The sequence below is a fragment of the Drosophila mojavensis genome, unplaced genomic scaffold (genome assembly GCF_018153725.1).
Source record: "Drosophila mojavensis isolate 15081-1352.22 unplaced genomic scaffold, ASM1815372v1 contig_82, whole genome shotgun sequence".
Lineage (NCBI taxonomy): Eukaryota > Metazoa > Arthropoda > Insecta > Diptera > Drosophilidae > Drosophila > Drosophila mojavensis.
Genome location: NW_025318908.1, coordinates 139,158 through 154,757, shown reverse-complemented (window position 1 = coordinate 154,757; position 15,600 = coordinate 139,158). Strand labels below are relative to the sequence as shown.

Genomic DNA, 15,600 nt, shown 5'->3' with positions numbered 1-15,600 from the left:
CAGCCATTCATATAGGGGGATGCCAGGCGGCAGGGAGGACGTGTAACCTTGTCAATATTTTCGTTCACACCCCGGAGCCGCAGCGGCAAATGGAACGTCATGAAAATTTGCATAATGTTGATAAGCGCATATGAAATGAGCAGCGGCCGCCTTGCTTTTTGCATGTGTTAAGATTTTGTTTGGCTCTAATTAAAATTGCTTAAGACGCGTTGCATAAGGAGCGGCCCATTAGTCTGAGTTTGTCATGGCTTCCGATAAGGAAGAGGATTGGGGATTGGGTGCGGGCTGGCTTAGGTGCAGAGTTAAACACAACAACAAGAACAGCAACAACAACAGCAACAACAACAGCAACAACAACAGCAACAACATGCCTAACTTCTGCTTCACATGCGACTTTCTTTACTGCGTTACTGCTTTACTGCTGAGCTGATTATTCAACTTGGCAGCCCTTACGTGGCGTATGATTAAAACGCTTACAATATTACACATACGCACGGTTAGCCGGCTGTTGCTGTGCAGCTTACAAGAAAGAACATAGCACGCAGCAACTGCGTGTGTGTGTGTGCATTAAATTATGTTTGCTTTATGATTTATCTAACGCACACTCATAGGAATGTTGAGCGTGTACCGAACGCCATTCCGACAATATGTCTTATCCGGCTTTGTCTACTCAGACCTAACTTAAGGGCGGCGATAGCAGCACCACTGGCCTCGTAGGCTCCACAGGGTGCCCTGACTACGGGGTGCCTGGCTGCCTCGGAGCCAGTCAGTTTGGCAGCCAGGCATTTTAATAGACTTTCCCTCCGACAAATGTAATTGCGTTCAAAACGCAGCCGCTGGTTGCCACCTCACAAAAAGTCGAGCCCGCATACCGCAAGATATAACAAGCTTTAATCATAAATAAATACGCCTCGAAATAGAGATGGCAGTATGAAAATAACAAAACACAAAAAGAGAAAAAAGCCGAGAAAAGCAACAAAATAATAAAACAAAAATGTCACGCAGATATCAGCTTTGATGGAAAAAGGTCTGCCACGATGTATTTGAAGAGAGTCTGGAATGCTTTGGCCTAAGCCCGAAATACTCTAAGCGTTTTCATTATTCTATTATGAGTGACCTGAAATTTTGTAAATCCAAGCGTAAAAATTCTCCGAAATGAAGAAATTGTTAAAAAAGGATTTTCAATGCCAAACAAATTGCAGTTATTTGAGCTATTCTCAGACAACGCTCGAGTCAATATTGATTTGATTTTTTATTTTAGTAGTAATACTTAAGGAGATATAGCTTTCCCCGTTCCCCCGCTCTCATGCAAATATCCGCTATGTCTGTATTATTTAAAACCCATTTTTATTCTTTAGAAACCAATATACTTCTTTAACTTCCCGAATAAGTAAAAAAGACAAACAAATTGTGTCACATCATAGATACAATATCTCAAATGATATTCTTAGTGGAAAACTTGTGGAATATGATTAATGTTATATGAATATTTGCATGAATTATTTGTAATGGAAATTAAAAATGTCCAGCTTAAATTCTCGAATTGACGCTCACTTGCTCTGGGGTCTTCCTGCCATCTTAAAGAGCACGCGGCAGCAAGTTAAAAAAGTTTTTAAAAGCAATAGGCTGGTCGCCTAGGAGGTTTGTCTTGCTCGAGGCGATTTGTCGAAATTGCGTAAAAAAATGCAATTAAATTGATTGAGGTCAGAGGGCTCTGTGGACTTAAGCCGCAGGACATTTGCCATAAGTTAAAATATTTTTTCATTTCTTTTATAAATGTCTGATTTTCATTAAAGTGCGAGCCCCTCTGCTGAGGTCTGCGCAGCTGATGTTGTTTCCCCCAAAACTGACATCGAAAGTTGAGACTTCGTTTCAAGCGCGTGTTTCATTGAGGCAGTGGGGCACTTCAAGTTCTCCGATGCAGTCAGAGATTCGAGCTTAGTTCAGCCTCAACCCAGTCCACTCCGCCTGGCACTCGGTTGCGCTTGCCTGTGGAGGGTGCTAACTAATTCAAAGCAACTAAATCAAAACTTTTCTGAAGTAACACTCGGCTGGTGAGGCTAATACGGAATATATCGAGTGACTTATTTCACGAATGCGTTTCTCGCTGACAACTTTTAAGGGCCTTGTATAATTGCCCGCCGCCCAAAGCGGCTAATAAAAGTTCGTTGCGAAGTTTGTGGCCAGCCATTGGGCAGGCGTGCTTATTGCCAAAATGTGAAAAATAATTAATATTCTGAGAGCTCTACGTTCAGCTCGCTCTTGCAGGAAGCCACGCGCTGAATTATCCTCCAGACACACACCCATGAAGCCCAAACTGGTGTTGGCTGTCGACACCTTGGCCCCTTAGCTCTGTCGTTGAACACGACCTGCCCGAGGGGAAGTGGCGAGTGCTTCACGCTCCTCTCTTAGTGACCCACAGCTAATTGCCATTAAATTTTCGAGGGCGTGACTCCTTTATGTGCAGGCCACACATGCTGTGAATGTGGATGGTTTTTGTGTCGGGTCAATGGAGTGAAAACCCAATTGTTGCCCGCTCACCTCCCCACGTGGGCCACATACTTGCCAATCAAAGCCATAACAAATAAATAAGGTACAAAATCATCGCAGAGCAGTTGCTTTTCAGTTTTTAGAAACCTTTCCCATTGACTCAGTCAATGGGGAGACTCGACCCCGTTGGGCTTAAATAAATACATAAATATAAATTTAGTACATTTTATTTATAGCTCTACATATTTTATACGCATTCCAAGGCGGCCGTCGTACTAAAATCGTTTTACGACTTTAAGCTGCGATATTTCACGATATTTCATTCTGTTGAGGGACTTACCCAGGAACTGAGATTTTGACTGCAGTCTTAAATTGTCTGCATATTCAAATAAATATTATATACAATATTAAATATATATATCATTTTAGTCTGATAAACGAGTATATTAAGTGAGTGAACTAATACACTAGACTATCATGGTGTTTAGTTACGTATTGATCTCGTGCATATTTTCCACCCTTAAATCTAGCGCGTCTATTGCTGAGTGAGTAAGGCTCAGCATTGGTCTATGTCATATTCTTATCCCATCGCTGAGTTTGTAAGGCTCAGCGCTCGTCTCTTACATATTCTGACTCTGGGTCCGTACATGTGGCTCTTATCTTTTCTCCATTGCACCACCTCCTAGTCGTTGAGTGCGTCGCAGGCATGTATACGATCTTCGTATATTCGTATGTTCATGCCTGAACAGTGAGTCTAAAATGATTCCTTTATAAAAATGTGAGTCTACCAAAGTTAGTTGTTGCTTCCCGCGCTGCTCTCCGTTTTGCTGAAATTTTCAATTACTTGCGGAATGGAGGCGTAGCAATTCAATGCCTGCCATGCCTGCTCAGCTCAATAAGTTAAAGAAGCTGTCCAATAAATACTTGATTTTATGGCAAGCAAATGATGGAGCCCTCACCTGCGCCAAACGCACCTGGCCTTCTTCGAGTATATTTCTAGATACTTAGGCGTAGTTTAAGCTAAGGCTGCTCGTTGACGGACAAGCACCTGGAAGTAACTTGAGTGTGTGACCGTGAGCGCAAAAAGATTTGGTTCGATTCACCAACAATTTACTATGAGTTTAGCTCAACCCTATTAAGCAATGAATAAATAACACGCATACGCAGCGTCGCCCGCTGAGGATGGCCGCAGATACCTTCAAATCAATAGCAGAGGAAAGACTGACGCCTTCCAAACAATCCAATATTGAATTGAAATTGAAACGACTCAAGGCGAACAAGCACACACCCATGCAGACTCGATCCCAATGTGAGGTTGAGTCCAAGTAAAAAACTCACATCATTCGCATTTCGATTGCGATTACTGTCGGGATAAAATCGACTGATTGCCACACGCCTTTGTATTTTCAGGAATAAATTCGTATTAGCTCTACAGAGCTCCCCCCGGAGCGAGTTTGAGCTGTCTATTTGTCTGTCTGTTTGCCTGTGTGGCTGCCTGTTGCTCGCAAACAACAGCTCAAATCGAAACAAGCCTTGAAAGTAATAATACGAGAATGCCAACATACGCACAACCAATCTCAATACGGAATAAATGAATCCTTTGCACCAGCCAACAAAAGCCAGGACTCACTCACACTCCAGCAACTGACTTCAACTTGCTTTAAAGTAGAAAAGCAGCTTGTTGTGTTAGGTTACACTGTGGAATGATTGCATAAAAATCGCCACACGAAGAGAAAATGAGTAGTTTGGCTCGGGATTAAGAAATTCATTATATATTTTGAAGACTTTTTCTTAAAGCATCTCAACTTTATAATATTTTCATGTGGAAGAACATTCATTTCTAAAGTAAGGAAAGAAAACATTAACAGAACAAGGCGAACGGAGTGTGGGGGGACGAGTGCGTTAGGGTTAGAATGGCACTGATATATAGAAGACTAAAGACGGTGATGAAGAGTTAAAGAGAGAGAGGAAAGACTTTATATTCAATTATAATAATATAGTAAAGAGGAAAGAATATATGATTGGAGAAACAAAAAGGGGAAACGATACGAAAAAATGCGGAAAAGGAGAATGAACAGGAAAGAGCGTGATAGAGTGAGAAAGAGAGAGCATGAGAGAGAGAGAAAACACGATTAGCACACATAAATAAAATTAAAGTTAATTAGTAATTTAATTAACCCACATTTCCATGATAAATATTTAATTTTAACATATATGTTAATAATATAGTATTCAATAGCTTTCGCCCTATGTGTATACCATACTTACTACGTCGCTTTCTTGTTCTTCTGCATTTTCCTTAAACAGCAAAAATTGCTTTCGTTCAACAATTCATTTAAAATTTATAGTGCTCTGTTGTTCGACAAGGCTAGTGCAGAGTGTAAATTAAATAAGTAACTGACTGCAGTAGAAACATGAGAGGTTTGAACATAATCCGCAACAAGAAGCATAATTAAGGTCCATAGTAAACTCAAAATATTACGCATACGCAGCGTTGTTTGCCGTGGAAGTGAAAGCTGCTTAAATCATTTCCCTACAACGACTTTAACATGTATTTACTAACCTATCTCTGTCTAACACTATCTCTTTCTACTCTGTGTGTTTTTTGTGTGCAGCATGGAAGCAACTGGCGCCAGTCAAAGAGCAAACCCACTCGCAGATACAACAGCACGGACAACAGCAGCAACAACAACAACACCGACAACAACAACAAGGACAGCAAATGTGGTCACAGCTAAAACAAAATGTGCAAAATAAAACACGCAACTGTGGCGACAACAACCACTCTACTAAAAACCTAAATGCCATAAACTGAATAGTCCTCGTAGCGAAAAGTGCAAAGCTAGAACATAATAAAAAAACAAACTAAATAGAAGAAAAAAGAGAAACAAACAGGCGGAATCGGAAGTGGGCTGAACGAACAAATAAAACTGCACGCACACGGCGACAGCCACAAACAGGAAGTCAAGACAGTCACAGTCACAGTCACAGTCACAGTCACAGTCACGGTCACAGTCAGAGTCACTGTCCCAGTCGGTTAAGCGATTTCAGAGAAACATGTATGCGGCACTAATGGACATGAGCCAGATGCTGGCTGCAAGCCTGGCCTACGCGCCAGCGGAGTCAAGCTCCGCTGCAGCTGCTGCCGGGGTCAATCTTAGCCAGCTCAGCAACTCCAGTCAGCTGGATGGATCGTCCGTGGTAACGGTAGCCACAGCAGCGACAGTGGGCCAGCATAATGCCAGCATCGAGGAGTCCTCGTATGTGAAGGTATTGGATCGCCCGGAGACCTATATTGTCACCGTGCTCTACACGCTCATCTTCATCGTGGGCGTGCTGGGCAATGGCACTTTGGTCATCATATTCTTTCGCCATCGTTCCATGCGCAACATACCCAACACGTAAGTGCCCCGCGGCGTCCTTCCCCGTTACCCAACCCCCAAGTCATTCATATGCCACATACATATGCGTCCAATCACCCGCCATAAATACGGCCCAAATGAGCGCTGCGTGCCGCGTGCTGCTCCAGAAATAGCCCGAAAGAATTGCCACTCAACATTCATGATGCTGAATTATGGCAGCATCTCTGATTTTATTGCCTCTTGTCTGCTCTGCCATTCAGATCTTGTGCCTCGGTTTGGCTGCGGACAGAACAGCTGTCGTCGCAATCTTGACCAACTTAAAAGTCCGTCGGAGATTCTTCCAACTTTTTAGCCAAACAGCAGACGCGGCCTGTGGTCAGGAATGCTAAGCAGGACTTTCAAATTGAATGCAGGTTTCGTGGGCCACAACAGATTGTAAATCAAAAGTTTAATATCTCAAGCTTAGTTTAATAATGAATATCATAATTAAAGCTTGAGCAAAACATGAAGATTATTTGAAATCGATATTTATCGATCAAGCAATAATTATAATAATAAATAATATAATGCAATAATTATTATATAATCTATTCACACACAGCTTTTGGATGGATTAACCATGCGATATATATTTTGTATATTCATACATTCATATAATAAGTTTGCAAACCTTAACCCATTGAAAATGGGAAATCAGGGTATAATGGTTTAGTTAAAAAGTGTGTAAAGGGCAGAAGGAATCATCGCAGACCCCATAAAGTATATATATTCTTGATCATCTGAATCGATATAGCCCTGTCCGTCTGTCCCTCCATCCGTCTGTCCGTCCGTCCGTCCATATGAGTGCGTCGATCTCAGAAGGTGTAAGAGCTAAAGAGCTGAAATTTGGCATGCATACTCGTCGAGCAGTCGAGCAGTCGACTGGAGCCTTCTTACTTGTTTTGCTTTACATTAGATAAAGGCAACAATATAATATTAATATATTACGTGGCAAAGTCCAGTCTGTCTTTTCCATTTTACCTTCGCTTAAATTTTAGATCAGCTCAGACTTTATACTATCCACTACACTGGGCAATGGCTCGCTAATACATTCCCATATTTACAGCATTCTTAACTTTTTTCGCAGCTGGCTTCACTCTTGCTATGCATTAGAGTTTTCGATTCCAGCTGTCACAATGCAATGCTAGGCGAACAGTTCTGTACGTGCTTAATACCTTATATCCGCTTAAATGAATGAGGGTATCCTGGTTTATAAAAGCATAGAAGTTGAAATGTTATCACACTTTGTAAATATGAAAATACTTTAAAATACTACGAGCAGTGAATTGATGTATCCGTCGAGTACGGCTGTCTATGCAGCTGCTTGCTAGAGCGGGGCCCATGCATGTTTATTAATTTATATAACTTGTAGGAAACTCAAGAGCTGTAACAACGATGTAGCGCCATGTGTTCTGGCTGTGTTTGGGGCTTCGTTTGGACGAACAATTTAAATAAATTCAAATGGCAATTCAATCAAAAGTTTTCCCGCCAGCCCAGTCGGTGCTACAGCCGGTGCCACGGCCGCGAGCTGGAGAGGGGGAAAGGGCTACGACTAAGAAACACTTGCATAACAAGCATATTATAAATTGTCGTCACGCTCGACTGCCAATAAATGTGTCTGCCCTGCAATTTCCATTGAACAACTATTTTATCGTTATACAAATTGAGAATAGCCGAAGAAAATATGAAAACGAAAATATGAATTGAAATATGCCAGAAAATGCATTCCTGTCCAAGCTGTCCAGGCTGTTCTGGGTATTCTGGATGTTCACGCTGTCCAGGTGTTCAATTGGACTATTGAGTGCTGATTGTAGTCATGGAGAGAGGAAGACGAGTTCATGGACATGCCTGCCGCAATCGGGAGCCAATCAGTAGACCAAGCGGAGCGTTGTAGCTCCTATTATGGCAAAAGTTTTGGCGTTATTTGCCATTCTTTGTCCGGTTCGTCTAGACAAGCATCAATTGCCATCAATCAGAACTTACAATTTGTGGCCGATAATGAAGCGGCGCTTGCGGCGTATTGCTTTTAGTCTGCCACCTAGCCGAGGTTCAATCAGGTCAATGACAAAGCAATTTTCTTTTAGCTCAAATGAAGACATGCGTTGTTTCGCTTTTTGCATTAGGGGACGAACGAAATTAAATTCTGTTCCAATTGGCAATGGACCGACAATACTTGAGGCTGGAGGGCTTTTTAAACGAACCCATGTCAAGGAATCTACTCGAGAATGGTCAAAAAAACGACACAAAAGAAATATATTTGGAGCAAGTGGCGTTTCACTCAAGTGTTTTACAAGTGGCTGCGCAACGGTTCACACAAATGGAACAAGCCCCGTTACCTTTCCCCCGACTCCGACTCCGATAACGATTCCGATAACAAAGCGAATTCTATTCCAAGTTTCAATCCCTGTGCAACCATGCAGCAAATTTGACACGTTTAACTGTGCGTGAGCTGAACAAGTTTCCCAATCGCTGGTTCCCTCTAAAGCAAGCTTGAGCGTAGACCATAGCTGGTCAGAAAAGTATTTGCATAGCAAATACCCTATTGATCTTGGCAAGTAAATTAGTGAAATAGGAGTACGTTAATATCGAGTACACCGGATCGGATACACCGTTATACTTGAGAATGGTAATCAAGAAATCAATAACAAGATTTGTGGAACAAAGATAAATATATAGTTAGATTAGGATTATTATTAAATCAGCTTTTCCAAATTCAAGTTGGGCCTTTGTATGATAGCATATTAACTAACTATATATCTTTATGTCCTTGTGAGTTGCTCAGAACTTTGATTTACTAGATTCTCTATTATGAAATTGTTTCAGCTTGTAGGTAAACTTAATGGACAATATCTCCTTACAGCTACATCCTCTCCCTGGCTTTGGCCGACTTGCTGGTCATCCTGGTCTGCGTCCCTGTGGCCACGATTGTCTACACACAGGAGAGCTGGCCCTTCGAGCGCAACATGTGTCGCATTAGCGAGTTCTTCAAGGACATTTCGATTGGAGTCTCCGTCTTCACGCTGACCGCGCTCTCTGGCGAACGCTACTGCGCCATTGTCAATCCGCTACGCAAGTTGCAGGTGAGCAGAGCATACCGTTACTTATTTTGTGTAACAGTACCTGAATGTTTCCTCATTCGCAGACCAAGCCGCTGACTGTCTTCACGGCCGTCATTATCTGGGTGTTTGCCATTATGCTGGGCATGCCCTCGTTCGTTGTCTCGGACATCCAGAGCTACAACATAACCACGCCCAACGGCAACATAACCATTGGAGTCTGCTCTCCATTTCGATCCAAGATTTATGCAAAGTGAGTTTCGCCGCTAGCACAACATTAATCAGTTAAAGATATTTATATAGACATATAAATACAATATATATATGTATATATAAATATTTATATTCGTATTTGTTCGCTTCATTTGGTTTTATTTAGCTTTAAGTGGGTGTCCAAGCGAAGCTCTGTCTCTCTGCTTCTCTCTTTCTATGAGCTGCAAAGGGCAAGTCCAGTCAAGTAGAAGCCATTCAAGTAGCTGACAGCTCCTGCCTTTTTGTTAACACTTGGAAAATTTCCAATCAAATCAAGTCAAACAGCAACAGCAACAGCAACAACAACTCAAACAAACATTAAATTTAATCTTCCATCATAATTTAGACAAATGCTTTATTTGCTGAGTACTTAACGGTGTTCGGATAGCCACTGATTTTTCATTTAGAAATTCAGTTGTGTTTAGCTTCATTAGAAATAAAATTATATTTGTATAAGAATAAATCGATATCACTTTAACGCGCAGCTGGACACTTTTAAGGCACTTCAAGTCAACAGGACATCCCTAGTAACTCCGCTCTCTGTGCCCCATAAGGCTATAGCCCTCTGGTAAGCTGTTGCTGCTTAGCTCAACGACGTCTACCCCAGGCTCATTCTGCTTCCATAGGCTGCTCTTCACTCGCCTCGCTGATAAACTACTTCAATTTAATTCCACTCGTCACTTTTAATACTTCTCCAACAGCTGCCCGGCCACAGCCTGTGCAGGACCTCAGCGTTGCGGCGCTTGCTGCTCGCCTGTTGCCACAACTTGGAAATCCTTTCATGCTGGACAACAGCAGCTGTTGCCACATAATCTCCCAACGACTCTCTCTCTCTCTGTTTGTGCCTCTGCTGGTATTCAGCTTCAGCCAATTGGTTGCTAACGTTTCATCCGATTCGTAAAAACCCCTTTAGGACTCGGCCGCTCCTGTTTAAAAAACCCACAAAATTGCTGAGAAGGATAAAATTAAATGTTGGTTGTTTTTTATGCGAATAATTTATTCGGTCGTTAGTTCAATGTCACGCCACACTATAATTTAACGGATGTCTTCAGCCTGCAGTTCCTTTAACTGTCTCACAAATTGGCTAAGATGTCCTAGACACGCATCTCCGTAGCCATAAGCGCTTACTGAATTGCTTCTAATTTATTAGGCAATCATTTAACAGTCACAAATTAAATTCTCATCTATCAATTTAAACATGTCTGCAACATTACGAAGCTCAGCAGACAGCCGTGCCTTCTATTTTTGAGAGCTGCTTAATTTTCGCAATTCAATTTAATCAAATTCATCAAATTCAATCAAAACCCAAAAATACATAAAAATAATGCATAAATATTTAGAACCAGATCCTTTATGAAAACTGGACCTATCTGTATTTATTTGGGTATATCACATTCATATAAAAATATCTTTGGCAACTCAATCTAACTTTAAACCATTCAAACTTGGCTAATGGGCTTATCACATTTCGAATGAATTGACAGCCACTTGAATTTTATATTACTGTTAATTTAGCTGGAATTTAACTGACTGAAATTATAAATTCAATTATTAAGAGAAACGACAGAAATCAAATTTTCAGTTTTAATTTGAATTTATGTATTTTACTTTTTATGCGTTAGAAGGGATTTCGCATTGGAACTCAATCCGCTTTAATCCGATTATTTGAAAACATACGCATTATATTTGCAAAAACTAAATAAAAAAATAAGTTAAATTCATTTTGAGCGTTTTTTATTGATTGACAAGTCAAATATCATTTGCTACCTAAAAAGAAATTCATTAATATTGAGATAATCCGATTGCATATACATTTGTATACCCCGAGTCCATTCAAAAGGGCTTTTTATCGTATATTGCATTCGTGAATTTGTATGCAACAAGGAGTAAAGGGAGAATGTACGTAATATTACTTCTTCACATAGTTTAGGGTAACTACTAAAATAGAAGCTTAAGTTTAAGCAAGCTCATGCAATCGACTCGAACTAAGACCCCACAGTATTTATAGATGACCCTATTTAAAATGAACCAGATCCATAGACAATAGTTTTCGTTGAGCAAAGTTGAAGTCAACTCCAATAGATGTCGACCTGCGGAGATCAAAGTAGTTCACAGGCTGCTTAAAGACTGTCGTTGATTAATTAACGGCCAGCCCAGTACTGGCTGGGGACTCTCATATCGCACCGTTAATTCACCCCATCTGGTTTAAGTGGAGCACTTTAAGTGACTGTAACTGCTATATGCCTGCTAAGCCGCTTTACTCTTTGCAGATACATGGTGGTGGCCAAGGCGTCCATCTACTATTTGGTGCCACTGTCCATCATCGGCGTGCTATACATCATGATGGCCAAGCGACTCCACATCAGCGCCCGCGACATGCCCGGCGAGCAGCTGAGCATCCAGAGCCGCAGTCAGGCGCGGGCTCGCCGCCATGTCGCCCGCATGGTGGTGGCCTTTGTGGTCGGTGAGTAGCAGTTGGTCGACTGGGCCTGAGTAGCGGCTCTCTAATTGCCCTGGCAGTGTTCTTCATTTGCTTCTTTCCATATCACGTATTCGAGCTGTGGTACCACTTCTACCCGACGGCCGAGGACGACTTCGACGACTTCTGGAATGTGGTGCGCATCGTGGGATTTTGCACCAGGTAAGCGGATCTACTGTAACGGTGGCCCTTTTATCTTCGGCTTGTTTTTGCTCTTGGTAAATAGTTTGAAGTTGTGGGGCTTAAGCCCCGCGTTCCATTCGTTCCATATGCGAACGTTACTGTCCTTCAACTTGTTTCAACAGTGCCCCAGGCGTGCAGGCGTCTTCTTCTTTTGGCATTATTTTTAATTGAAGGAGATAATCCCTGTAAAAACTTACTTTCCTCCCTTACACACACGTCTTCCTCTCTCTTCCCTCCCAGCTAACTAACTCTTTACCACACTCGCATCCACGCATCAAGCAGCAGTAAATTTTCCTTCGTTGACAGTCGCCCCGTTCCCCGCCCTGCGACGGCCCCTTTTGGCGCTGGGGGCGTCACTTAGCGCAGTAAAGTGCACAAAATAATGTGTCAGCATTTCGGGCAACTTAATTTCTGATGTCGCAGACTGTCAGTTCCACTGAGAGTAATTTGCATTTCAATGCCGAAAGGGCTGTCCAAGAAAAGAAAAATAAATGCATCTTGAATAAAATATTCCACAAAAGGTTGCAGCGATGTCAATTACTTGCCGTGTTTTCTGCTACCCCAGTTAAGTGTAAAAGTACTACACTAAAGTGTTTTCCGAGCTGCTCAAAACTCTCGAGTTTCATCAATAACTAAACACTCTGCCAAAGGTCCAAATTAATTGCATTTGTAACTTTAAATTCAGAAGTAATACTAGAGAAATAGAGTGTCAATGCTCGCCCAGACCGATTCTTCTGGATTGTCATTCAAAGAGACAAACTCAAATCAGCTTTATTTAGGATTAAAGAGCAATTTTGAACTAACCAATTTGATTGATTACAAATTAAATAGTTTCGATTTGATAATTAACCAAGTGATATAATATCAATCAATGTAGAAGCTATTCATCCGCTGTTTCGGAATATCTTCTTCGTTTCAAAATCCAATTGGCAAATGCTGAAATATTACCATTTTGACCTGTTTATACCCTGAACCCATTTTCAATGGGAAGTCAGGGTATAATGGTTTTGTTGAAATGTATGTAACAGGCAGAAGGAGGCGTGGCAGACCACACAAAGAGCGACGAGCTGAGTTGATTTCGCCCTGTCCGTCCGTCCGTCTGGCAGTGTGTTTGAACGCGTGGATTTCAGAAAAAATTTCCGAAAATACAGCGCGGATATCGAGTTTTGCTTTAAAACTCGATAACTACTCCCGATATTGTTTATCGATTAAAAATCCTATCGAAAATTAGTTATAAAATTATATCTCCTACAACTTTAAAGCCAAATTTTTAATGTAGATCAAATTTACCCCCAACCCTATATCCACCTCTTCACCCACATAATTGTAAAAGGCGTATTTCAAATACTAGAGATTTGTGCTTTGGCAAATGCATGCATATATGTTATAATCATAATCTGAAAGTTTCATGAAGATCGTATGTTATTAACAATTAAGTTCTCATAGTAAGCGCACACTGCAGCCCATGCGTGTTTATGCGTGGGTGCTTGTGTGTGTATGTGTGTGTGTGTGTGTATGCGTGTGTGCGTTTGTGTGTGTGCTTGTGCCTTGTGTAAGCAGAAAGACGCGAAAAATTATTAAAATAGCTAATGCTCGAAGGGTTCAGGGGATTTCGTAGTCAAGCAGTCGCAAACTTTCTTACTTGTTTCTAAATGAAATACAATATATGACTTCCACTAGAATGATACTTGTATTCAGAATCATTGCCTTTATAATATATTGTACTATCGATTTTCATAAAGGACTTGACTGCATTACAAAATGTACAATTTAAAAACCATCGAACATTTTATATTCAATTATTATTTAGATCACTAACACAATTTGCAAAATATATTGCAATCAAACTAAACGAATCAAGCTTGACTACTTCAAAAATACTGAATTACTTATTGAAGCTCTAATGATTTAACATTTATATTTTGCTAGTGATTTCAAAAATATAAAAAAAAATTTAGTACTACAAGTACTATATGTCATATATGTCATATTACTTTCCAGTACAATAGCGGATCCGCTCTGTTTTAAAAGTTGTTTCAGCTATATCAACATAGAAACAAAGCGAATTTAACAGATTCCGCTTATAGTTTTCGAAGTTGTATTTAAAGTCTGTTAATTAGTAGATTAGTGGAGTGGAGCGTAGAGGCTGTAATTAAACTATTGTAGATAAGATAATTCCCCTCAGCACTTGCACTCGCGCACTGGCCATAGACTGACTTTGCGCTTTGGTCTTCTCTAATTGCAGCTTCCTCAATTCGTGCGTTAATCCTGTGGCGCTCTACTGTGTGTCCGGCGTGTTTCGGCAGCATTTCAACCGTTATCTGTGCTGCATTTGCGTCAAGCGGCAGCCCCATCTCCGCCAGCACTCGACCGCCACAGGCATCATGGACACCAGCGTCACCTCTATGCGTCGCTCCACCTATGTGGGCGGTGGCATCGCAGCTGGCGGGGCTAGAGAGGGTGGGCCGCGTGCCTCGGTGCACATGAACAACAACCACGGCGTCAGCGGAGCTGCAGGCGGTCGTGGCGGCAGCTTCCATCGACAGGACTCGATGGCCTTGCAGCACGCAGGCAGCGTCAACGGGCACTCGCACAATGCGAACGTGGGCGCTGGGGCTGGCATCGGCCGAGCCTCCATCATCAATGAGAAAAGGTGAGGCACACTGATTGTGGAGCTGCTGGAGGAGGGCTCCACTTCCCAACAGGCCGACGCGCAGCTCTAAGCACTTGGCCCCTGATCTCACTCACACAATCGCTGTATGTGCGCGTGGCTGTGTGTGTGAGTGTGTCGCACCCGCACTGCAATTTATACACACTCTCGCTATGCTAATTGGCAGTAATTGTTGTGTTGAGCCCCAGCATCACTGAAATGGCAATTGGCGTGTGTATTAGCTTCGGCTATAAGCCTATGGGTGCTCTACATAGCCAGCTGGCCTTTGTCCTTAGCCACTGACCATCTGTGCACGTGTGTGTGGGCATTGCACTAATGTTAGTGAGCTACCCACAAAGGCCTGCTCAAGCTGAAAACGAACCTGAGCTAAGAGCGGAAAAGTACTCGAATATTCCAATAGCCCTCGTGCTATCCCCCACTTCAGCAAAGCTCCCTCTACGTGTATCCCCGTATTAATCATATGTAAATTCCATGGCAATTGTGAGGCTCAATTCGTTGTAAATATATATAATAATTATAATCGCAATACCCTCTGATTCGGCGTACTCTATGTGATGTGGCAAAGTCCTAGTAATTAAGAGGCATTCAATATTATAGAGCATATACATTGAAATTCGTATCTGTTTTGTGCAATAAATAGACATGTAGTATACACACACATACACAGAAATATGCAATTCCACTTAATGTAAACCCATGTAGCTGCAAAATATTGTATATCAATAGCTATAATGAATAATTAAGTGTACAAAAGTTAATTGATAGATGTTTAGTTGTTGTTGCTTTCTGGTCTTGAATCTGATGTAATCACAGCAGTACTATATGGTAGAGTTTTAGCTTTGCAGCAAATGCTAAAGAATCACCTCAGACTTAGATGTAAAAACACTTTTATTGATAAGCAAAGATTTCGCAAGAAGAGAGCAAAGTATGTTATTATAATTCTGTTAAATATTCCAAACTCAATAAATATCTATGTAAACAGTTTGTACTCTATTTATGGGCAAGCAAGCAGGTAAGATCCGCAGCATCACATCTGTTATATTATACACTCACTAATCTTCAAATTCT

At 41.5% G+C, this 15,600-nt stretch overlaps 1 protein-coding gene across 2 annotated transcripts in view; it reads left to right on the top strand.

The window, feature by feature from the left end:
* LOC6581089 (neuropeptide CCHamide-2 receptor) overlaps window positions 1-15,600 on the top strand; it is a 34,683-nt gene that overhangs the window by 18,749 nt on the left and 334 nt on the right. The window contains exons 2-7 of one of the 2 annotated variants that reach the window (XM_002006811.4): window positions 5,106-5,891; window positions 8,752-8,971; window positions 9,034-9,200; window positions 11,470-11,663; window positions 11,720-11,840; window positions 14,107-15,544. In XM_002006811.4, the coding sequence (XP_002006847.2) occupies window positions 5,548-5,891; window positions 8,752-8,971; window positions 9,034-9,200; window positions 11,470-11,663; window positions 11,720-11,840; window positions 14,107-14,518 (1,458 nt within the window). In that variant the 5' untranslated portion in view covers window positions 5,106-5,547 and the 3' untranslated portion in view covers window positions 14,519-15,544. The remainder of the gene's footprint in view (window positions 1-5,105; window positions 5,892-8,751; window positions 8,972-9,033; window positions 9,201-11,469; window positions 11,664-11,719; window positions 11,841-14,106; window positions 15,545-15,600) is intronic. The other variant, XM_044011370.1, reaches the window with a different exon arrangement.